This window comes from Dufourea novaeangliae, unplaced genomic scaffold (assembly GCF_001272555.1).
Source record: "Dufourea novaeangliae isolate 0120121106 unplaced genomic scaffold, ASM127255v1 scaffold7, whole genome shotgun sequence".
Taxonomy (NCBI): domain Eukaryota; kingdom Metazoa; phylum Arthropoda; class Insecta; order Hymenoptera; family Halictidae; genus Dufourea; species Dufourea novaeangliae.
The window spans coordinates 4,812,925-4,827,029 of record NW_015373896.1 but is presented as its reverse complement, the minus strand read 5'-3'; the positions used below and the strand labels follow the sequence as shown (position 1 = coordinate 4,827,029).

At 41.2% G+C, this 14,105-nt stretch overlaps 2 protein-coding genes across 2 annotated transcripts; one reads left to right on the top strand and one right to left on the bottom strand.

The window, feature by feature from the left end:
• Positions 1-465: 465 nt before the first annotated feature.
• Positions 466-4,034, bottom strand: LOC107191924. The gene is made up of 4 exons (XM_015581075.1): positions 3,834-4,034; positions 2,909-2,997; positions 2,496-2,819; positions 466-1,204 (listed from the first exon to the last, which is right to left on the bottom strand). Exons 1-4 carry the CDS (start codon positions 4,032-4,034, stop codon positions 466-468), a joined length of 1,353 nt encoding a protein of 450 aa, XP_015436561.1.
• An 8,161-nt stretch (positions 4,035-12,195) lies between these two features.
• On the top strand, positions 12,196-14,105 carry LOC107193319 (ctenidin-1-like). The gene is made up of 3 exons (XM_015582722.1): positions 12,196-12,210; positions 12,995-13,056; positions 13,652-14,105. The coding sequence occupies exons 1-3, from the start codon at positions 12,196-12,198 to the stop codon at positions 14,103-14,105; spliced, it is 531 nt and encodes a 176-aa protein (XP_015438208.1).

Genomic DNA, 14,105 nt, shown 5'->3' with positions numbered 1-14,105 from the left:
GTCACCGTGCAATAAAACTACGCACATCGTTCGGAATTTCAATTTCTAATCCTGTTGCAATATCGAAAAACACCGATTATTTACAACGACATAGAATCATACACCGATTAGGAACGCATAAAGGAATATCATTGAAATGAAAAACAGTCTCATCATTTCTAAAAAAATCATAATAACACGATCATTCGATATAATATTCTGACACGTTTGTCGGATCGAATTCAACGAAATCGGTTCACCATTCTACAAATTGAAACTCTATAAATTACTTCATCGACACTATCCATTCGACATCTTCAACCGAAAACAATCAAATCGTATTCCAAGCTCGTCAGAATCACCGAGAACCACCTTCGGAACCTCCGTGATCTGTACACAAAATTCTAACCTAATTGCACATGGATCAGACGCCCTCCATGCATGTCAGTGTACCCGTAAAATCGTGCAAAGCTGAAGGTTCCAGCGTTACCCATTGACCGTCTGCGCGAGCGACGGTAGGGCGTTGTTTAGGGGAGCATTGAACCCTTGGAACGGGTTGGTTTGAATGGGCATAGATCGAAAATCGTGTGGAGGTTCCATAGTGTCTTCTTTTACAGCGTAGCCTTGTTTTGGTTGTGCAATATTCAAGGGCCAGGCAAAGGATCCACCGAAGGAAGAAGATGGCTGAAGGTTCGAGTAGCTAGGGGCCAATTGCTGGCCCTGATAGCTACCAGCTAAACCAGAAGCTCCGTTTAGCAGATATTGGGGCCACGATTTTGTCATTTCCTGGAGCTTCTGTTGGTACTCGCCCAATGATACGCTGTCCCTGATCACGATACCCTCTTTGCTACCCCCAATTGTAGCAGCTGGGATCCCAGAAGGCAACAGAACGTTCCCTTGAGGCTGTGGCGACACGTTACTGTACAGTTCCGCAGCCTTCTGTTGAAGAAAGAGAAGCTGTTCCTTCCCCTGATCGACGACACCGCTGAGATCGATCGGGCTGTTCGCGGTTAGCTCCTTCTCGATCGATCTCGACGAATAGAATTTCTTGCGATCGTTCCTCCTCTCGTTGTAACTCATCGCGCTTTCTGGATCGGCGAAGAAAGTTTCTGGCAGCGGGGACTCTTGCGAGTGTCCCGATGAAGGATACTCCGGGCCTGTCGTGGAGTAGGAGGTCGGCGCGTGCACTTGCTCCGATTGCTTGTGCTCTTGCGGGCCTGGGTATCTGGAGTGGATTTTTATTAATTAGTGAAAGTGCTCCGAGTGATTGGCGTTCGTGTGACATGATTTCATCCTTTTTTTTGTTCTAGCGGAATTGGATCGCGAGTGATCGTTGAATAGACACTGTGGGTTTTAGGCGGTTGGAATTGGTGCAAGTGAATAAAATACAGGTAAATAGGAATATTGATAATGTTTAATGCACGTTTCAGTCCATTTTTTGTCTTGTTGATACATTCATCGAGGTAATATATTTGTACTTTGAATTGTGTTTTTGTAAATTGTTTTGTAACTACAAGAATTTGTTATTATGTCCACAGTCTAGTGTGTTAGTTGTTTTTTACTAATAGGTAATTATTAGATTGTTTAAATATTTACTGTGGTATGTGAGCTTTGTAGGTTTGGAAACTGTATCTTGGAGGAAGTGGAATATTCCGTCGATGGTCAGACAGACATGCCTGAAATACTGGTACGTTTCATACAGACTGGGCAAGCATTGGACGATTATCTCAAGATTGGTAGGTAATTCCTATTATTGTACTACCTTAACAAGTAATTGTAAAATATTCTTTGCATAAGTATTGTATAACTTTGTGAATTCCAAAGAAGATGAACATCGTGCACCTCAAGTTAATCAAGTAAGACTTCAGGTAGCTTGTAACAATTATACTGATAATATAGTTTCTAAATATAGAGAAGCAGAATCTCTAAAACATAGAAATTCTTTCAAAATGAATAAATTTCAAAAAATTCATGATTGAAACAGCTCTTGCTAATTAATGGAACTCAACGAATCCTCACAGAATCCCAAAACCATAAAGATCCTCTCAAAATAAGAGAATTTCAAAGTTGTATTACTGAAACATCTTGCACTAACCTTATTAACGATAACTAAATGGATCTGAACGAACCCTACCTGATGCACAAAGAGCTTATATATTCACTTCAAAAAATTTCTTACAACTAAAATTTCGATTCATTGAACTACTTACTGAATAGTTCTCAACCTCAACCATGACAATTACTTTCAATCTATCAAAAACTTTTCAATTTCTAAAGAAGAAAATAACTTAATATTTGACCATTTCACAGGTGAGATGACATTTCCATCTCTTTCTCGACCGATCAAGAGGTTGTACTTGTAACTATCACAATTACTTTCAATCTACCAAAGACTTTTCGATTTCTAAAGAAGAAAATAACTTAATATTTGACCATTTCACAGGTGAGATGACTTTTTCATCGTCGTTCGATCACGAGGTTGTAATTGAAGTTGTACTTGAGCCCTGTTTACTCACTTTTCACGGCCGAAGGAGAAGCTGCCCTTGATATGATCGTAGGGAACGTAACCCTTGCCGTAGGAAATCGCATGGCTGATGTCCTTTCCGTACGGTATGTTCACGTGGTTCACGCTCTCGTGGCCTTGATCGAAGTCATCCCCGCCGTGGGGATACGGCGGGCTCGAGTACAGGTGTTTCTTAGAGTGATAATGTCCAGGTGTACCGTGATATCGACGGTAATGGGGTTCCTGGGAGGACTTCCTGTAACGGGGAGCAATTGGTCGCCACGATGACGATGGGCTACGTCTTATCTGCTGCGGCATCACAACCACCACTTTGCCGCTGAAAACAAAATCGAAGGATAATGTTATTTGCGTGTGAATCGAACACGGTCTGTTTACGCGGTTAACGTTTAATGTGCGTGTACTTACGCGTGGGCGAGGAGAGGCTCGCTGATCGCCAGAACCAGAATGCAGAAAGCCTGTGGACGTTGAATGGATGTTAAACGATTCGGGGTGGGCTACTTAATTAATTGTTGTTGGGATTGTACGTTTGAAATCTGGATAGTCGATTGAATTGTGTGGTATTATTAAATATCTAAGTGGCTTGAGGGTCGATAGAAAATTTGATATTATTATTAATACTATTACTGAGATATGGTAATGTGCACGACGAAGATTAAAATTGCGAATTTTCTCGTCTTTGCAAAGTTAAAGTTCATTTTAATAGATAGCATTTAGACGGAAGTATGTGTTTGTTTCTGAATACGATATTTAGATGGAATTGACAGAGTACCAGAGGGAAAACGAAGATATTCCTATGGAAATTATTATACACGCGATTGATTAATTTTTGTTCGCTGTATATTTATAGCAAATGTAAAATACAATTGCATACCATCTTCCAAAGAATACTAGACTGCGGATTTTGTACATCTGTAGAATATGCAATTGTATAAAAGACAATGAAACAAAAACGTTAATGACGGTTTAATAGAACCTGTACGTCATTTGTAACTTTACCAAAGCCCGAAGACCAATTCAAGCCACAAGACTCACCAGAATTCAAACGTATAAAAATATTCCAAGAAATCCTAAACTTGCATAATTATCCAGAATTTAATTACACCTCCATAACAAACAAAACTAGGGCAATAATTTACATAAGTAATTTACATTTAACCCACACTGAATCATTCTACTGTTCCACTTTCATTAGTTACAGAAGTGTAGCTTAGCACCAAAGCATCCCCCATTCCTCTTCCCATCTAAAAATCTCCATTTCAAGATCCAGACCCAGCAAAAATCCAAAAGCTCCCGACAAAATCTCAGTTACTAACAATTAATCGTCACTTACAGGCCACCACATGTCGATCAACCTTCTGTAAGCCCTCGTCGCGATAAATCCTCGGATCGAAAGGGTCGCCTGGCACACCGTGGCCGCCGTGGTACCAGCTGAATCCGGCTCCCGTTCTGATCCGTGTTCTCCAACCGGTGCGGATAAATTGCAGCGGGCCGGGGCAGGCTTCTTCTCTTTTATACAAGATAAAAAGAGCATAATCGAGGTCCGGTGGACGAACGAACGGCCGGCGTACGCCCTCCCACTCGTCCTGGAAAAGAGATCGCGTTCTCCTGTATCCTACGCGACGATGGAAATGGGTGTGGGCACCGCGGGGCTGGGTGGCGTGCGTGCACAGGACGGACAGTTGAGCGCACGGTTATCATAGACCTCGTTGGTATTTTTGTTTCGGGGGAAATCGACACTTTCTTCGGGCGGCGTGATCACGGCAACGACGACGCCCGTTTTAATCCCTTCTGCCAGAGACGTTTAACGGGCGGCCAGTACACGGCGGATTTGCACTCTGTGCTTTCCAAAACGCGACCAACAAGAACGGCCGCGGCGCTCTAGATTTCAACGGCCGACGTGCGTGTAGAAGGTGTTTCCTAAATGGTGGTGCAAACGATGGGCAAAGATAAGTCGAATAACTATTTTTCGTACGATGCTTCGTTTTTCAGAAAATCACCTGGATAAGGCGTCTGGTCTTTGCAGTCTGATTCTACTTATTGTCGCTACGAATATGTACGGGTTGGATGATCTTTGGAAATTGATTATGTTGAAATATTGATTTAAAGGAAGTAAATATAGTAATTTTACAATTGATAAAAAACAATAAATAAACATTTTGTAAACTAAATTATCCCTGTTGGACTGCGGTTTGTGTGCATTTGTGACCAATGTTTGAAATAGAATAGAGAGACAACTTTCATCAGATGCAATGTATTGTCTAGTTTAGTCTGAAGCTACTGAGATAGTTAAGAGAAGAACGTAATTCGTACCTTTGTTCTTGTATTCAAGAATTACTTTAGAAAATGTTATTTTGCATACAAATTTGCAGGCTATTGATTCTTTTGGAAACGAAGTGTATCATGGGAAAGAATCTTATTCTATATTTAAAGAATCGTATGCTACCACTTGCCCCATTGGTTCAAGGATTCAATGGACCCTATTATTAAATGTGGAACATTTTCACAGGGTGGATTCTAGACATCAAAATAATTATAAAACTTCGTACACAGATATATTCGATTTCGCTTCATTTTTTAGATATATACGAAATTTTTTTCACTTCCTTTAATGGTCGGCTGAAACGCCTGGAAGCAGGCAACTTCGTAGTAGTATTGTACTTGGGGTTGCCAATCGATCTTTAATATGAATCTATCTGCTTTAAGAAAATAGGGTTGTATCAATACTGTCGAATGAAATCACACTACGTCAGATGTTCAAAAAATGTTTGAAAAACTTCACAGTTTGAGAAATTGTAATACCTCCAGATGTTTCTATATCTCGTAAATTGTAGAGAATGTATAGTTTTGCATGAATCTGGTTTTGAAGTATATATAAATTGAATATATAAATGTACCTCTCCTTTGTAACCATATAATGTACATATTTCCTCGAAGGAAATCAAGTGTATCAAAGCACGAATGTTTATTATCTAAACGCCACTCTTATACACTAACAGAAATTATATAATTTCGTGATACATACTCTTCGATAAATTACCCACATTGCATGCATTATGCCATACTTTCTCAACCTGTTAAAACGCGATCTGCTAAACACAGCACCGAAATAAGTCTGTTACTGTAATTTCGAAGCGTGAGAAGACAGCGTAACGATCACGATCGATGGTTGGTCACAAAATCTTACTATCTTCCATCACGAACAATTTACTTGCGATTCATAATTCATTAAGCTAAATGATTCTACAAGAACATCGGCCACAATCGTTCGGTTTTAATCTTTCGCTTGGTGGTATAATTCTTCTTCAAGGTTCCTTGCGTCGATCGTAAACTTTGGCTTAAATAATTGTTTGCTTTCTCTGTAATTCGCTCGGTTATCATTATTCAACGGCTTCTTAAGATTTTTTTACCGAAAGTCAGATCTCAAAATTTGTCGACGGTTTCTTACAGAATCTAGAGAAACTCGACACCACATTGTTTTCGTCCGTAAAAATAAAATTCACAGGCACTTTGCGCTTGTTAGTCTGAAAATCACGCCTGTATCAACGGAAATACCATCCAGTTAATTAACATCGGTTATTATCTCTGACAATGAACAACAAGTAGATTCGTAACTCCTAGTCAATGATTATTAACCCTGCTAATACATATTATTTTTTAAATTATATATTATTCTGAAAAAATAGAATATTTGTTCTAGTTCTCCATCACATGTCGCCATTTTAAAACCATAAAATATTACAATGTACAATACTCCAAAACCCATAGATAAAGTATTAAGAAGAAAGTACAGAAGATTCCGTTCGAAATGTGTCAATTGAAACCACGAAGAAGAAAAGAATTCTAGAATCAACATAGAAGCTTTACTACCGAAAGTAAGTAATTCGATCGACTGACACTTGACGGATGAAATATCATCGGTTCCTGCGCGTGATCTTTGTTCGTCGAAGCAGGACGAGAATTTTCACCGAATATTTCTCTCCTTTTGTTCGACATATCGTCGTTACGGTCCAGATATAGGATCTTCTCTCGCGTTATCGGTGTCGTTAGCGTAAAAAGCGTAACCCCGACATCAATTAGCTCATTCACGCGACGGAGATTCGTGCGCCAGAGGATCTCTCGCTCGTACGCCGATCGACGGCGGCCGACAGAATAGGATAAACAACGTTCGAAAGTCATTCACTCCTTAAATGCACGATTTTCAATGTGTAAGTACGAAGGATAAAGGCGATCGCTGACGGTGAAAGCGATCGCAACGAAAGTACCGCCCCGTTCCCTTTTTTTCTGCCCCCCATGACGTTGCATTTACATAAACATGGGAAACGGTTTACCGCTCGCGATCGATCGGTCGATTTAATGCAACCCTCCGGTAAACAAGTGATACTGAACTTATTTATTAACTGTAGGATCGATATTGCGGGCGTGGTACAATTTAGAGATTGATTCTTAACAGTTTAGATGGATTGTTCTTTTTTTGGGAAAGGAGGAATAAATTAGGGGAATTGATATTTAGCACTCTATTTTATACTGCTCGATTAGAGGTGCAACTTGATTATTGGTAAAATCTGTTTTATAGATCGCAACGACTGTTGGGAAAGTATTTTCATGGTTATTAACGCAGTATGTGGGTATTTCGTGTTTTACATTCCGTGCATGAAGTGGTGAACAAAACGAGCAAAGACAGCTTTCCATGAAAATTTCTTTATTGGGCGACGTAGGAATAGGTAATGAAACTAATGTATGCAAATAGAGAAAAATGTATTAATGACGCGAAATGAACGAAAGTCGCCGTGGGAAAGTACATTTCGAATTTCTACATTGCTGTGGATCGTCGCATATTCAACTGCGCCAAGTTTCTTAGCAAAATGTAGAACACTTTTTGGTAGAATAAATATTATTTACTACTAAATGTTATTTAGTATTATTCAAAATTAATGTCTCTAAATAGAAATGATTGCTTTCAACAAAAATGCAATTTTTAGACCCATGTCTTTTCATTTCTTAATAATTCTAGTATCAACCCTCTTTGACTCAACATTTTTCAACTCTGAAAGAAGAAATAAATAAACAGTACATTAATGCAACGAATAAATGAAGTATTTATGGTATAAATAATTTACACAAGAAGAATGATTGTTTTTAATACGAAATCACAATGATACTATGTACGTAGATTTTCAAGAATCTTGGGCATGTAACTAACAAACATCGTTCGTGCTTCACGATCGTTTCCAATTTAATATTCATGAAAGTTAGAAAATTCTCGTCCGGCGCCTGTAAGAATATAATAAGTACATACAGATACGAAATTCGATTCGAGGAGAGAGCGTGTGGTCTGGTAGAATTCGTAGAGAAATCCGACGAAAACAACGGATTGTTATAGAAGATATGTAATCTTCAACGCGATCGATGTAACAAATTTGTGATATTTACGACATGATTTATACGGACAACTTCGGTGCCGTGGTTACAAGATCCCGATCGAATTTCACGAGCGCCAATTCCGCCGAGTGAAAGATCCCATTGTGTACACGAGTTTACCCGTTACTAACGATTGCTTAACGCTAGATCGAAAAAACAAGGTCTTCAACGGTAATAGTAACGTGTGTAAATCTTTGGTAACTTTCTAGAGTATCGTCATCAACGTCGAAGTCGTAGAAATCGTAAAGAATGTAATAAAAAGACAAAGTGAGGTTAAGATGGCGCCTCTTAAAGAAAAATGGCGGACTTCTGAGGTTTACGACAGTGATGGGCAACTCGGCCCGCTCGGGCATGCTGCCCGTACGGGCAAAAGGCGGGCAGCCGCGGGCTCCTGTGCAGGCAATGCGAGGCAGGAAACATTACGACATATTTATATCTTTTAATCTGTATATATATATATATAAATGCATCAAATTCACAATGTAATCATTGATTCAAACCTTTTCATTTCTTTATAAGTTGAATGCACTTAAATAATTTTGAAGAATTTATATAAATGATGGGTCATATATTCGATTAACATACTTACCCTTCATTTTCGTCCGATCAAAAACAAGTAAGAATATCGATGTTTTTCTTTTCAAGGATCGTTCCACAATTTGTATACGTGGATGAAAATAGTTTATGCACGTGAGAACGCGGAATCGAATTGGCCGATCGCTCGAGTCCGTGGCCGTTAAACGGAATTCCTGCAGTAGAGAGTTCACTGTCACGGTCCCGCGATCCGCGAAGGAAAAGGATAACGTACTGGTCGTTTTCGTTTTCGCTCGGTTCTCCCGTTGGAATGCACTGTTACAATTCGGTCTCGTTCTGCGTTCTACGAGAGGAAGGGAGGCGGCAAGGATCAGTTTCCCTTTCTCCTATCGTCTGGCAAATGTGCACGGGATCGTGGAACGCCGCGGACGGATCGGTTTACCCAGACGTACGACCACCGATTTCTATGGATCCTCCTTCTGGATCGTCCAGGGACGATGGAACGGATCGGTTTCGTGAAAGGGAATATTTCAGAGCAGGGACGGTGTAATGGTACCGGCCAAGAAGAAACCACGATTTCCGAACGAGAATTCTTTCCCCGCGAATTCTCGCGGTTCTTCCTGCACGGCAGCGACTCACAAATCCTTTCTACGCCCTCTTTATACGTTCTCCAATTGTGAAGGTTGCTCACTGAAACACTTCGGACGCTTTTCCTTCCTTAGTTAAATACAGGGAGCACTAATAGTCCACGAAATGTAGCGATTTTTCTGGTGTCCTGCACCGAAGGATGGAAAAGCTGCAAGATTTGTGATCATAGATAATATAGATCTTACGAGTGAAGTTGAGAATATGTTATTAGAATATTATCAGATTACGATGTAGAGAATAAACGAGGAAAGCAGTACCATCGAATATTAGTGGTGTACCTGAAAATTTATAGAATATTAATACAAAATTAGCTCGATGCAAAATGTGTATTAATGTGATGTTAGTAAGAATATTTCGTGATTATATCATTATTGTTGAAAAATGTTAGAATCAGAATAATGTATGTAGAAATGTCGATTAATCTAATATGATTCGAATCTGAAGTACACTGTAGAAGATTTCACACATCGAACGCAATGATCTATTATGAAATATTATATCTATAATATATATTCAAAGTATGTATATTGTAAACTTCAAATAATTATATTACAAAATCAAACATAGTTCCTATTCAATTACCAATTGTGCACCGATTCTTGCACGCGAAACCACCAAACCCATTAATGCTTACACGTACCTACACGTTGCAGCTTATATGAGACACCCGAGAGTTGCACAGCGCTGGAAAGGGATCCAGACGAAAAATTCTCGGATAACTTTCATTAGCGTTTGTCCGGGCGAGTGGGCGTCTAATCCAGGTTTCGAAACTTTCTTAAACTCGTCCATCTTATTTCACCGGACACACAGAACGTTCGCGAAAACGCTAATCTCTTTTAAAAAAAAAAACCAGCAAATAAGTATCCTCGCGTTATGTAAATATCGCGAAAGTGTTTCGAAAATGAGACATCCGTTTTTAATTACAACCATCACGATCATCGATTACTTACATTCGTATTTAACCATCGATGATAATCATCGAACAATATGCAAAACTAATCCATGGTCCTAGATTCACGATTTCATTGAAATTTTGTAGAAAACTCGAGAAACCAGTCTTTCTAATCCCGACTTTGGACAACTCGATCCGTATCATTGACACGCTGCGCTGGACTTTAAGTTGCACATCCATCTGGTCGAGATCGATATCACTCGATTCTCGTATGTGTATTGTATCAGATGAATTTCTGCATCGTCGTCGGTGAATCCCGCGTGACGCGACGCTGTTATCTCGCGGATCGTCGAGTGAAACGGGCGTATATACTGTAATGAGTAGAAATTACTCGAAACAGCAATTACATTATATCAAACAGTTCGCTGACCTCCCTCGCATACCTTCACCATGATCGTGTTCTCGACTGTCGAACGCATTTCCCATCGGAGGAAGCATGCACCTATCGTGCACGCACTGTTATTGAACTTGAAAGATGCAATCAGAAATTAATTGAGGAACTTCGACTAATTACAAGTTCCTGTTCCTGTGGCGGTCTTCCGCGAGTGTTTCTAGGTTCGTGTATTCGGAGAGTTGAAAATTTAATGACCACAAACGTAGGAACTGAAATAATTACTTTACAACATATTTGTAACAATATGTGCATAAATTCAGTAAAACATAGCTTAAATATTATTCAGACTTATAACAATAAAAATAATTCCCTTTTCTGTAACTTGTAAATCTTCTGTACGATGTTCAAAGCTTCATATGGAATAGTTTCATACATTTGTCGTCGAAATTTTCATTCTTGGGGACATACGATAGATGGACTAATGTGGAGGGGTTGCGAAGCAGGACACATCACGAGTCACGAGTCGCGATTCACGACATATTTGTGTGTGAAGAAAATGATAGATACGTGCTCTCGTTCACACATTTCACTCACCACTGCCATATGCCAGCATGCTGCACGTTGTTGACCGCTAGTGAGTTTGGCGGGCGCTGAGTTACCCATCACTGGTATATTTATACAAAATTTTACATAATATAGACAAAGGTGGGCTGAACAGTTGAGCACGCGATGCACGACGTCTTAAGGCTTCTGCAACATTTCTACCTTCAGTTGGAGGCTTCTGAAGAATTAGATAAAGGTATACAGGGATTCATAAATTTGTTCATGGAACGATGTTACATTTATTTGACTAAACTATGCGCAAGGTTGTCAATCTTATTTGAAGGTTCACAGAAAAATATAATACAGAAAGATGGTAAAAACAAATGTAGTAAGGGATTAGTAAACACGATTCGTTTGAAGTGCTGTATACTTAATTATTAGGTTGACAGTACGCGATCAAATGTGCGAGCCACAGTATCAGATCCAAACACATCCACAAGTTTCGAAAAACAACCCCTAAGAGAAATCAAACGCGGAAAAAGGTGGAATGTCGCGTAACTAGTATCATCCGGTGCTGCCTACGTCCCTAATCTCCGATGGTCACCTGTCCACCAGCATCCGACTGACAAGAAGATCTCTAGACGCATTGCGATCGGTCCCCTCGTTCCCAGACACGAGACACACGAGTGAAACGAGAGATCGGGGAGCACCCACCTCGTATTACGAGGCTGATCTTGATCTTGGCCGTTCACCCGGCCAAGTCTCTAGCTTTCATTAAAAAGACCAAACGCTGCGCTCGCGCGCGCGGGAATTACACGGTGTCGAAAGAAAAAGAGGAAACCGAAGAAAACAACGACAGGTAGTAGTCAGGCACCAAGAGGATCGAGGTGAAGGGTAGGCCAGTGATTGGTAGTGGTGGGGCCCCGGCTGTGTTGGTCCTCCGGTTTTTTTACCGTACGTATTCTCTATTAGCCGGATCCTTTCACGTGCGCAATGGCGGACCGGGTGCAAAAGATTCCCTTTCATTCTTATCCCGACTCGAATCACGTACGTGTATAAAAGCGGCGGCCGTGTGCATGGCAGACAGCAGATCAAAACCGCGGCTTAAACCGCCAACTCTATCGCGAGGAGGAACACCCGGTAGTTGGCACCCTCCTCCGGCGTGCGCAACAACAACAACAACAACAACAGCCACCAAATACGTCTGCACAGAGCCTGATTAATCGCGATCTAGCCACACGACAGTTCCCCAGGGGCGCAACCATGACCAAGCTCGCGGTAAGTCGTCCCCTGGATCACCGGTGTCGGGCGGATTTTTCGCGGAGTTTTTCTCGGAGGAGATTTTCCGTGTGCACCGTGCTACGTTCGACTGGAATCGTACCGGATTGTTTTATCAGTTTGGGGTTAGAAGCTTCTTGGAATACCTATCGATGAATCGAGCCGGCTTGGGTTTTTGTGAAAACGGTTTTTTGGGCATTTTTGAGGATACTGTACACCGAAATGGCGGTGTTCCTCTGGATTTTGGCCTGTAATTTTCTTGTCGGTGCGGATGTTTTTCGCGGCAAATAGAGGATGTTAATAGGATAGAGGATATTCACGGGAATTTATGGCACAGGACTTTGTTCAGAGTAGAAGAATATTTACATGTTTTTTGGAAGGGCAGTAGGATTTTCTCTGAAGATTTTTCAGAATTTCGTGCGTAGAAATTTTGTTTATATGATTTTATCGTACAAGACTTTATTCGGAATAGAAGACGAACGTGTGCATACGTTTTTTAAGAGGCAGTAGGAGTTTTTTTTTAAGTTTTGAAGCGTTTGGATATTTTTTCGAAGAGACTATTTTTGTCTGAAGTTTTTCAAGAACTTTTCTGTATATAAATCTTGACAAGATTTCTTTGTAATTGTCAGAGAAAACAGAACGCATCTCTCGCATAGAAAGCATAAAACTTACAGATTTAAAAGTAAAAGATTTCTCCGCATTGTATTCGAAAGTATAAAAAATAATTACGAAATATTTTCAGTATCCCGATCGATCTTGCTAAACAAACGATTCTATTTTCCAGGCGGTCTTTGCGGTAGCCTCGTTGCTCGGTGCGGTCAACGCTGGCGGGCACGGCGGTGGACAGTAAGTTCTCTTTTGTTTGCTTATTTTTTTATCTATCAAGAAAAAATTCACAACACAATCGATCTATAGTGACCAATAGGCGGGGCAGCCTATATTTGCTCGAGACTAAACGGACAGAAAGGAGTTAACAAACCGTGTCCGGCGGTAGAGACGTCGTTGAAATGCGCGAAACTTTCACTCCGGGACTTCCCTTATCGACAGTCGTTGCAATTTTCAGTCGGCTATTATCGAAAGCAACGATGATGATCGAGACTGTCGATCGACCGCGTGTTCCGCGCTCGTTGATCATTCCCAGTCGACGACCTAGGAAACGGGTATTCCAAGCCGTTGCGTGCACAACTGTCCATAACGATGACGCGTCGGAATTAACGATCACAGATCAGGACTAATTGATGGACGTCTCGTTTATAGATTCGTTCGAATTAATCGAGGGAATTGCTTTAATCGTTACGTAGATTGAACGAAGTAACCCCCTGGAGATAACGCCTGGACAATAATCGTGTAGAACGATCCAGACGATAATCGAGACGAGTCTGTAGTATCACCCTAAAATAAACCATTGGTATTATTTTAATCTTTCAATCATATTTTCCAGCGACCATGTGGTGATCCACGTACCCTACAAGATCAAAACCGTCCACCACACGCACACGATCACCAAGCACATCCACCACGGTGGCGGAGGTGGCGACAAATACGAGGTTTTGGGCTACACTGTCGGCCATCCCATTGATTTAGGTCACGGTGGAGGTGGTGGTGGTGGTGGTCTGGGTGGAGGTGGCCACGATTTCGGCGGCGGTGGTCACGATTTCGGTGGCGGCGGTGACTTCGGCGGCGGCCATATTGAATACAGCAGCGGCGGCGGCGGTGGCGGTGGCGGCGGTGGCGGCCATATTGAATATGGCAGCAGCGGAGGAGGTGGCGGCGGTGACATTGGCGGAGGACACGGAGGATTCAGCGGTGGATTCGGCGGCGGAAGCTACGGGGGCGGCGGTGGAATCGGCGGAGGTGGTTTCGGCGGCGGACACGAAGATTGGGGTGGCCATTAG